Source organism: Trichomycterus rosablanca, chromosome 24, assembly GCF_030014385.1.
Source record: "Trichomycterus rosablanca isolate fTriRos1 chromosome 24, fTriRos1.hap1, whole genome shotgun sequence".
In the NCBI taxonomy this organism is placed as follows: Eukaryota; Metazoa; Chordata; class Actinopteri; order Siluriformes; family Trichomycteridae; genus Trichomycterus; species Trichomycterus rosablanca.
This window is the reverse complement of record NC_086011.1, coordinates 15069801-15081458: the sequence shown is the minus strand read 5'-3', so window position 1 is coordinate 15081458 and position 11658 is coordinate 15069801. Positions and strand designations below refer to the sequence as shown.

The 11658-nt window shown below is 39.8% G+C and overlaps 1 protein-coding gene across 1 annotated transcript in view; it reads left to right on the top strand.

The window, feature by feature from the left end:
* Positions 1 to 363: 363 nt before the first annotated feature.
* acap3b (ArfGAP with coiled-coil, ankyrin repeat and PH domains 3b) overlaps positions 364 to 11658 on the top strand; it is a 42817-nt gene continuing 31522 nt past the window's right edge. The window contains exon 1 of the mRNA XM_062986380.1: positions 364 to 516. Coding sequence (XP_062842450.1) covers positions 470 to 516 — 47 coding nt within the window. The 5' untranslated portion in view covers positions 364 to 469. The remainder of the gene's footprint in view (positions 517 to 11658) is intronic.

Genomic DNA, 11658 nt, shown 5'->3' with positions numbered 1-11658 from the left:
TTTTTATTTATTCTGGGTTGCAGTGTGTCAGGTGTCAGCTGCAAACACTAGTCACAAGATGAGATGCTATCTCTCTGCATTTATGTTCATGTAAGTGCATAAACAGTAAGTGCACGTACAAACTTTTTTATTGATTCGGCTCTGAAAATCATTTTCAGATACACGTTTATTATAAACACTGAAAGCAGTCAACTTGCGACTGTTCCTAAGTTTACAGAGCAGTAGTTTCACGACGCTCCCTAAATTTACAGCGCAGTAGTTTCACGACGCTCCCTTAGCTCAAGCCCAGCGGCGGTCGGAGATGAGAATTGAACCATATTGATTGCGAGCTCTGTGAGCGTGAACAGTGTTTTAGTGTTTCAGGGGTAACAGAGGATCAGCTCTCACTGTTGTTCACCATCAGACTAAAGGACAGGAGTGTGAGATGTGTTCTCTACGTTTCTGACTAAAAGCGGATTAAACAGCCAACATGACGGTGGATTTTGAGGAGTGTATTAAGGACTCTCCGCGGTTCAGGTAAGAGACTGTCAGTGTCCGATCAGGCTTTATTATGAGAGAAGTGGAGCTCTGCAGATGTCGCCTGTTGAACAGATTATTTTCGGGATGGGGTTTGAATGTTACCTGTTAGATGTTACACGGTTTGCTGAATTCTTTCTAATCTGGATTTGAATTTACAGCCATGATGCATGGGCTCATGTCACTCAGATTATGGTCAGTTACAAATACAGACCAAATGTTTTGGGGTTTTGGGGGTTATATGGGTTCCGATTGTGTGTCTGTGTATGTTTAACATTTGATTGTTTTTTGTAAAATTAGTTGCTTAATAGCATGTATGATCCCTCATTCCTGATGCCTCTGACATGCTGAAAAAGAGCAGAGCTGCATGTCATTTAAATATGTTTCTGATTTAATGATACCGCAAATCACATGTTTAACTGAAGGTAGTAAAATGTTTAAAATATTAAAAATTTATAAAATATATCTATATACTTTTTTTTTAAATAAAAGTTACATTTAGATTTTAAATGTGACATGTAGACTTACAGATTAATCACTATAAGGCGCTGTGATTCAGTAAGTGGGCGTGGCCTGTGTTGCCAAATTTGGGTAGAGGGCGTGATATGGGGGCGTGACCTGCTCGTTCAAACTCATACAAGGGGCGTGGTTTATTCAGTCACAGATACACATACACACCATGTAACCACAATTATGTGGACACATGACTATAAACTAGTTGGACATTCTATTTTAAAACCATAGGCATTAATACTCCATTTACACAGACGTATTGTAATACTTCTGTAGGAATTTGTGTCCGTTCCGGTAAGGGAGCACTTTTGAGGTCAGGCGCTTGACCCATTGCCACAGGTGTATAATGCCAAGCATCAAGTACACCACCACTGGACTCTGGAGCAGTGAAAGCATATTCTGTGGAGTGACAAATGTTACCTGTCTGACTGCACTGTGCCATCTGTAAAGTTTGGTGGAGGAGGAATAATGCTATGGGGTTGTTTTTTAGGGTTTGGCCTATGCCTCTTAGTGCCAATGAGGGGAAATCTTAATGCTTCAGCATACTAAGACATTTTAAACAACTGTAGCTTACAACTTTGTGGGAACAGTTTGGGGAAGGCCCGTTTCTGCTCAAACATGACTGTGCCCCAAAGCACAATGCAAGGTCCATAAATCTGAATCAGAATATCTTTATTGTCATTATACCAGGTATAACGAAATTAAGGTGCAATACTCTCTAGTGTTATAAGCAATAAATTTAAAGAAAAAGTAGAATCTACAAAATACTAAAATTTGCACTTACAAAATTAACAGAATTTACAATAACAATAATGACAATAACACAATAACAATAACACACAAAAATAGACTTTCTGTCAGTAACAAGCTGGTGGAAAATTGCACATTACCCTTTGTAAACATTGTAAGGCATGGTTGGCTGGAGTTTGGTGTGGAAAAACTTGATGATGAACACTTTTGGGATGAACTATTGCGAGCCAGGACCTCTCATCCAGCATCAGTGTCCAACCTTACAAATGCTCTTCTGGATAAATAGGCAGAAGTTCACACAGACACACTGCAAAATTTTGTAGACAGCCTTCCCAGAACTGTTGGCCAAAGTTTGGAAGCATGTAATTGATGTTATACACCAGTTTGATGTATGTCTAAATGGAGAGGGTAAGATATTAAGGAATCTGGCTTTTTGAACAAAGAGACTGGTCAATTTCACATGTTCTTACTGGACGTAGTGCTGAATGCTAAGAAATTCCAAAATCTATGTATTTCCCAAAGATACAGCTTTCACCACCACTTGTTCTGACTAAATGATTTGCAATGTGCACTGTGCACTTTTTCTCCTACTAGCGCTTTCAGGCTTTTGGTCCCCACTCTGTATAACCTACTGTAATGTGATAACATGGCCAGTAATTTTGTGGACACTAACCAGCAGCTGTGCAGACAATCATCAGATCCACTCATCAGTGGCGGCCGCTCTCACGCGGTTCTTTTAACTCTTCACAATAATCATCTCTTTTTCAAATAACATGCTGCGCTATGATCTAACAACAACACTCGGGAATAATAACATTTTCCATGCTTAATTGTATGTGTAGATTTACAGTCAGCACATTATTTCACGTAACGAACCACTAAACGTGCCATGGTCCCAATTAGAGCCGTTCTCTCTCCCAACTGCAATCCAAGAATAATTTTTTATCTCAGTTATACAGTTTATATTTCCAGACATGACTGAGTTCATTCACTATGCTAGCTTTAGCTTTAGCAGTAATGACCTGCCTTCAATCACTCACACATTTAGCTTTACATTTACATTTCAGCATTTGGCTTAAGGACCCAAGTGAATGTTTTGTGTATTTATTTATAAATTTTTTGTATTACATTTGATTGCTTCTAATAGTCCTGTACCTTAACCACCGTGCCACTAGTGCATCATGCTAACATTACACAGCAGTTTACCAGATTGCATCCATTGGCATGAAAAGAAACAGCCACACAGGATTGTACCAATGCTTATATTGTCTGTCATTGTTCCCAATTTTACAAGCCAATTTACATTTAAAACACAGGTAATTATCAGGTCTTTTACTCATATTACATAACACATGTACCGTATTGAACCCATTTACACAAAACATGTGCCTACACAAGACTTTTTGTTTAATTTACCTTTTGAGTTTGGAAGCTTGGCTGGCACCATGCTATCGGCCAGTTGAGTGTCTACTCTAAACATACATGATTTACATTGTCCGACGAAGGATATGACAGCCTAGCCATGATCCATTCTGGCAACTGCTAAATACAGGAGCAGTTAAAAGGAAAGACTGGTGAGTTATTGGCTTTACATAGATGCAATATGGGGCTGTAGTGTTAACAAACAATTCTGGCTTCTGTATCTCATTATTAACGTGATTGAACATGTTAAATCTTTGGCGTCACTTTCTATTTCCTAGTTTCGCAATGACAGGTAAATGACAGTCATCAGTACATAACAAAATGGCCTGAAGCATGGAACAACTTGCTAATAATTAAGCATAAATGACTTTCAACCAATATATTCAACCAGCATATTGATCGGGCAATACAGAAGGCAAATAAATGCAGTTTTTGTGTCTGTTTCACAAATCCTTAAACAATACAGATACATTTGACTGTCTCTGTTGACGTACTAACATTAAGACTTAAGTCCCTCCCTTTCTTAAAGAATGCCAGTGAGAGGGTCGTGGAGATGAAACCTCCTTGAGAAAGCTCACAATCTGGGCTGAGCTCCAGCCCGTTCCATTCTTCTGAAACTTAATGTTAACACAACCCAGGGCTAGACTAAATGGTCACTTGGCATCTTTATGAAATTGTCACGGAGTCACTATTAAGATAAATTGTGAGCACTTTGTTGACGCCACAGATTACATGTTTGGGATGTTTTATAGACATGATCTGACAAGTCCACAGCCTGTGCATCATTTATCCTCATTCCTATGTATAAAAGTAATACTATTTATTTATCGATGAAAGACCTCACACATAGATACACTCTGCTTTGTGCTTCTCTATAAAATGATTCGATATTCAGTCCCATTTTGCAGCACATATTTCACGGCGGTCTTACATTTTTTTTTGCTGTGACTGAATGAGTAAGATAAACATCCTTGTCCATTTACAAATGTACATTCTTTCTTTATTTGAATATGGGCTGTTGGCACTTGAAGACAAATAGGGGAAGAAAATACGAATGGTCAACTTATGTTGACAGGAAATTTGTCTGGATGGTCAAATGTTAGCCAAGGATCACTTGAAATCTTGAGAAAATCTTGTTTGTTGCTAATTTGATGAACATTCTTTCTTGTTTTTTTTTTTAATCTTCTATAGCAGCTGTTGTTCCTTTTTTATTTTTATATTTTACAAAAACTATGTGGATATTTTGAAACATGCTCTAATATATGGGCAAAACTCCCTTTTTTAAGCTTAGTAGCTTATAATAATGATACTAATGTTGCCAGGAAAAGCTTTAAAATACAGACTGCATCTCAGTTATAATTAGCATGTTAGCTAGCATGTTAGCGTTTGTAATGAACAGTTTGCTAGCAGCTGCTGTTTACTGTTTACTGTTTCACTGTTCTACATTACTGCCATATTTACTACATTACTATGCTATTATTTAACGAAGTATAAAGACACGTTGATATAAAACTCAATACATCAACACGTGTTTTATTTTGTAATTGGATGCTATCAATTACAGCGGTTGTTGTTTATCAGTGATAGGTTAACTGATATCAGTTATCAGTTAACCTATCACAAAATGAAAAGGCTTGTTATATACAGTGTATCACAAAAGTGAGTACACCCCTCACATTTCTGCAGATATTTAAGTATATCTTTTCATGGGACAACACTGACAAAATGACACTTTGACACAATGAAAAGTAGTCTGTGTGCAGCTTATATAACAGTGTAAATTTATTCTTCCCTCAAAATAACTCAATATACAGCCATTAATGTCTAAACCACTGGCAACAAAAGTGAGTACACCCCTAAGAGACTACACCCCTAAATGTCCAAATTGAGCACTGCTTGTCATTTTCCCTCCAAAATGTCATGTGATTTGTTAGTGTTACTAGGTCTCAGGTGTGCATAGGGAGCAGGTGTGTTCAATTTAGTAGTACAGCTCTCACACGCTCTCATACTGGTCACTGAAAGTTCCAACATGGCACCTCATGGCAAAGAACTCTCTGAGGATCTTAAAAGACGAATTGTTGCGCTACATGAAGATGGCCAAGGCTACAAGAAGATTGCCAACACCCTGAAACTGAGCTGCAGCACAGTGGCCAAGATCATCCAGCGTTTTAAAAGAGCAGGGTCCACTCAGAACAGACCTCGCGTTGGTCGTCCAAAGAAGCTGAGTGCACGTGCTCAGCGTCACATCCAACTGCTGTCTTTGAAAGATAGGCGCAGGAGTGCTGTCAGCATTGCTGCAGAGATTGAAAAGGTGGGGGGTCAGCCTGTCAGTGCTCAGACCATACGCCGCACACTACATCAGATTGGTCTGCATGGCCGTCACCCCAGAAGGAAGCCTCTTCTGAAGTCTCTACACAAGAAAGCCCGCAAACAGTTTGCTGAAGACATGTCAACAAAGGACATGGATTAATGGAACCATGTCCTATGGTCTGATGAGACCAAGATTAATTTGTTTGGTTCAGATGGTCTCAAGCATGTGTGGCGGCAATCAGGTGAGGAGTACAAAGATAAGTGTGTCATGCCTACAGTCAAGCATGGTGGTGGGAATGCCATGGTCTGGGGCTGCATGAGTGCAGCAGGTGTTGGGGAGTTACATTTCATTGAGGGACACATGAACTCCAATATGTACTGTGAAATACTGAAGCAGAGCATGATCCCCTCCCTCCGGAAACTGGGTCGCAGGGCAGTGTTCCAGCATGATAATGACCCCAAACACACCTCTAAGACGACCACTGCTTTATTGAAGAGGCTGAGGGTAAAGGTGATGGACTGGCCAAGCATGTCTCCAGACCTAAACCCAATAGAACATCTTTGGGGCATCCTCAAGCGGAAGGTGGAGGAGCGCAAAGTCTCGAATATCCGCCAGCTCCGTGATGTCGTCATGGAGGAGTGGAAAAGCATTCCAGTGGCAACCTGTGAAGCTCTGGTAAACTCCATGCCCAGGAGAGTTAAGGCAGTTCTGGGAAATAATGGTGGCCACACAAAATATTGACACTTCAGGAACTTTCACTAAGGGGTGTACTCACTTTTGTTGCCGGTGGTTTAGACATTAATGGCTGTATATTGAGTTATTTTGAGGGAAGAATAAATTTACACTGTTATATAAGCTGCACACAGACTACTTTTCATTGTGTCAAAGTGTCATTTTGTCAGTGTTGTCCCATGAAAAGATATACTTAAATATCTGCAGAAATGTGAGGGGTGTACTCACTTTTGTGATACACTGTAAGTGTAGTTAAGATTATGAGCTTTTATTATACTAGTTTAATTAAATAAAATTTGTCAAAAATCAGGGTGGCGTGGCTTGTACCTCCATGTCCCCCAAAACACGTGTAACCCAGTAACATATTGATTACTGATTTGCCGTTTGTTAAGATTCACTGAACTCGAAGCCTTCCTGTGTGAACATGCTGAAATGTTAAGGACCTTGCCAACGACAATAAGACGGTTGTTCTTCCCACACCTTGTCACCTGCTAAGCTGCTTTAGGTGTATAAACTCCTGCCTGCAGGTCTGAGCCTGTAGCAACCAGGAATGCCAGGGCGAAACTCCAGGCAATCGTACCACTGAAATGTTTTATTATGAGACACAATGGAATAATGTGGATGACCAAACAAACCTCGGTATATAAATTGTTTTAGATGGGATGGAATAAACTTTCTATAAAATGCAAATGCCACCTTTGTAAGATCCAGCCTTTGAGCTATGGCTGGGCATTGAAACCATTCGAAACTGTTCTTAAAGAGTATATTTATCAAAATAGCTTTGAGCTGTAAACACATCTATGTGTAGGTCACTGAATTAACAAAAAAAAAAAAGTTAAATGCTTCCTTTATAAGCTGTGAAGGCAATTTAGGTGCAGCCAAGGTCACACCCTACCTCACATAGCATTAACGCTCGGTCATACCTGTTTTTTAAATGTGAAATTCAGTGATAAATAACATTCTTTTTAATGCGATTTATGTCAGTAAACAATTGTGTATATTTAATTAATGTAATTTAATTAATTTAAATGCTCCTAGAGCCATATTAGCACTTTAGTTGTTTAAATGATTGTGTGTGAAAACTATCGACTGCATGATCATGTCATTAGTCTCACTGTCTCACACACTCACACACACGTTCCTCGCATAAATCAGCCTCAAAGCACGACCTCCAGTAACCTTTTCATCAACAAAAGCTGGACGAACGGTTTACCGTTGTACAACCTCCGGCACAACCTGAGCTTCAACCCTATTGCATTCTTTTTTAATATTAATACCTTTTTAATACCCTCATTCTACTTTTCTGTAACTTTTATTTCTTAAACAATAGCACCCAAAGCACCAAATCTCGCACTTCCCATCTACACCAGAGCCACCATTCAGTCACACGCCCAGATTTCCGACGCTTTGCATCTTAATAATAGAACCCGTCGCGCATCCGACCAAACAGGCTACACCAGTCGATAAAAGGCGAAAACGCTCGGTCACGTTGCCGCTCTGTGCTTTCACTCGTCACCTCTCATGACTGTGTACTTTCTGTATGGTTGCCATGGTTACAGGGTATGTAACCATAAAACACTTTATATAGTTCAGTCCATAAAGGAGGGAGAGAGACGGATGCAGGGTCACGACCCTTAATGCAACATGTGTTTTTAATAGATACGCTTCCATAATCTGCACACGGGACAAGGGCCAGGAATGCGCGGTTTATGCTGATGGTTTGCTAAGGCGGCAAATATGTTACATATGGTCAAAAGTATGTGGACACCTCTCCTAGTTATTGAGTTTAAGTGGTACAGTCGAACCCATTGCTAACAGATTATAACTTGGTCCATAAAGTGATCGATTGATCAAAACAATTCGTCTATATGCCATGAACTGAAAGCAAGCTGCATATCGCTATGGGCTCAGAGGCTGGCGCAAGCCCCCGCCCCTCTCCATCAATGAATTACACCAGGATTATGTGTTTTTAGCATTTGATCTCATCATATTTTGGTAAACAGCCAGACTGAGGGAGGTATCACCTGTGGGAGAGGATTTATCATCGCTGGTAGTCATGGCAACTGGCTTTCTGCTGTGAATGTGGATGCCATGAATGAATGAGTTTGTGCATTCACTAAATTTGCCATGAAACCTACGCCAAAGGCTTTATGGATATATCTTTTATATTGATTTATTTTACACCCAATCCAGTCGTGTCCAGTTGGAGCCTAGCTCTCCGCCACCCCCGACTGAGGTGGGTCACACCACCCCCGTGCAGGCGCCTCGACCAGTCGGCAGAGGTTGTCATTGCAGCTGAAAAAAGGATCCTTAATTCAACCACTGTTCCTCCCTCTACAGATATGTATCTTTATAGGAGCCCAGCTGACCGATAGCACAGCTAGCATTCAAACTCTAATATAAATATGGATAGCCATGTATATGGCCATACAGATCTTTCCAGCTGTGGTCAAGCACAGCCAGAGGCAAGAAATAAAGAGATCAGGAAAAAAATGAGCTCTAAAAAGTTGAGCAGCAGGAACACATGATAAACTCTCAAAGAAGCTTTGATTAACTTTGTAGTTTAAAAGCCCAGCATTTGGTCACAGTCTGACTGAAAACAAAAGATTTCTCAGTTCAGCGGTTTAGGAAGTCTGAATATCTTCTGCCTGATTGTCTTTACCATCAAGATGTTTAACACTCGATGCTCCGCCTGGCTTATCACACAAATCTCAGCTTTACTTAACAATATCTGCTCTGTGTAGTTGTGTACACACTTAAAAGACCAGACTAATCAGCCAGTAAGGCTAGTGTGTAGTATTGGAAGGATAAACTCTGCTTTAACTTGCTAATCCCTTGATGTCTGCAGATAGACTGATAGACTGAACCTAGAGTGTTGAGTGTTGCGTGTAGGTAGGTAGGGCGTCTGTTTATCCTCTCCCACACAAAGACGAAGAAGAAGAATGTGTCTTTTTTCTTTTTAGTGCTCGTCAGTGAGTAATCCTTCAGTCTTTTGAGTATGAGCTCATTCATTTATCATTTTATCATTTAGCATACAGTCGCCGGAACCCAGTGAACCATGGATTTGTCTTAGATTGATTTGCTAATTTCCTCAAAAATAAAAAGCCTAATCTCCTTTAGTATTGAGCTTTATGTTGTGCTCTTGCTGCACCCTTTGCAGGACACCTACTCCTAGGAAGACCTTTGTAGACACCTCTTCTTTAACCCCTTGTTGTGGATTGGTAATCATCCGGGTTAACAGCTTCATCTAGCTGTATGGCGGACTTCTTGGCAAGACCTTGGCAAGAACACCACTTTTCCATGTCTGTTAGGTGTCAGACCAGCCTTTTTTATATGAGCACAGAAAAGTCATCATGTACAGCCAATCAGAATCAACAGAAGGAAGTATAAAGATATGTAACACTTGACATTATCTCATTTTATTGGTTAAATAATTAAATAGTTGTTTTTATACTGGAGAAAGATGTGTTCCAATCATTCAGGTACAGGAGTGTATGTAACCTTTTGACTTGAACTGTATATACAGTATATAGCCAAAACTATCTGGACACCCATTCTAATTATTGTGTACAGGTGTTTCAGGCACATTACATCCATTTTATATAATAATTTTTATTGTGCACAAATTGAGGTCGACCTCTGATTTGAAGGAACTCAACCCTACTGAATCACTTCGGGATAAACTGGAATGTAGATTGCGATCCAATATCAGTTCTAGCAAATCCATATTAATGCCCAGAGTTTTAGGGATGTCCGACAAACCAGCGGTCAGGTTTCCCACATGCTTTCAGCCATGTATGTAGTGTATGTGTGTGTATCATATTCATGATTCATTCTCCAAAGCTGGACCAGAGTCTGCTCGCCATCTGGAGCTGTTTGTTCAGCGCGGTGTACAAATCGCCTGAGTTTACGTTACTCACTTTTCCTGTATAAATCTCATGAGCCTGAAGAGCCCAAGTTACAGTAAAGGTATTTCAGACGTGCAGTGCATCATACACGCAGTCAGTACCAGAAAACACACAAAACACACTTTCATGTGTGAACAGCTGAGATGAACAGCTTTTTGAGAACCCTCTCAGTCACAAAACAACTGTGTTTGCTGGACTTTGAGGCTGTTCTCATTGCTGGTTTTAGGGTTCTGGCAGCGGTGAGTGGTAAAATGTGTTGCCTTTTAGAGTGCAGACATTTTTTTCTACAGATTTCCTTTGTTGTTGTTGTTTTTTTGGCCATAAATGAATCCCGAAATATGAGAAAGGCTGAATAGGCAACATGTGGAGCACATCTGAAACATCTAGCTCAGTGATTCTTTACTTTCTAATGTACAAAGCTGACAAACTGTGTTTGTAGGAAGAAAGTTCTAAAATCATAATAAAGAATTTGTCCCTTTTTATTTCTTCTATATTTGCATACATAAAAATATGCATACATAAAATTATTAACTAATTAATTGATTGGAGTTTAACACCAGCTGGTCCTGATGTGGGTATCAAAGGCTGTGTATATACTAGTAGTTTGGTTCTCTTGGTCTGGATCAAACAAGAAAATGAATCATTGTTACATTTTAGTCCTGGTTTGCTCTGCGTTCACACCAACACATTTACAATCAAACTAAAATAAGTTTTAAAAAAACAGTGATACACATATGATGTATATGTTAATAAGGACAGTGGTAGCTCAGTGGTTAAGATACTAGAGTAGTAATCCTGTGGTTGCCAGTTCAAGCCTCACCACCACCACTGTGGGTTCCTTAGCAAGGTCATTAACCCTCAATTGCTCAAACTGTATTCAGTCATAATTGTAAGTCGCTTTGGATAAAAGCATCTGCTAAAAGCTGACAATGTAAATGAAGTATTTCATCTCCTCATTGCTCCTGCTTTGTCCAGTGTTGATGCTCCACCTGGCTTATCACACAAATCTCAGCTTTACTTAACAATATCTGCTCTGTGTAGTTGTGTACACACTTAAAAGACCAGACTGGTATTGTAAGGTCCATTTAGATGCATTTTGTTCATATTATCTTCATAACTGAAACAAACTCCCTCTGCTCAGGCAGTCTCCGTCCGCTTATTTGGTGCACGCCGAGTTAGCAAGTCAACACTCTTACATAGTCTAACTTGATTGTTGGACTCAGTTAGACACACATAGCCCTGATATATCAGTTACATAGAACATTTTATCATTGTGAATTAGCTAAAGGGTCTTAACAAGTGGGGCACTAAGCTGGAATTCCGAAAAAGATGGGTAAATAATTGAAATATACAGTCTCAGTATGTAAAGGGTTACAAGGTCATTTCTAAGGCTTTGGGGCACAAGTGAACAACAGCGAGAATCGAAATGGAGAAAACTTTTAATAGTGTTGAATCCACCCAGGAGTGACCGGCCTACAAGAAGGTAAAACTGCAGGTCTTACTTGC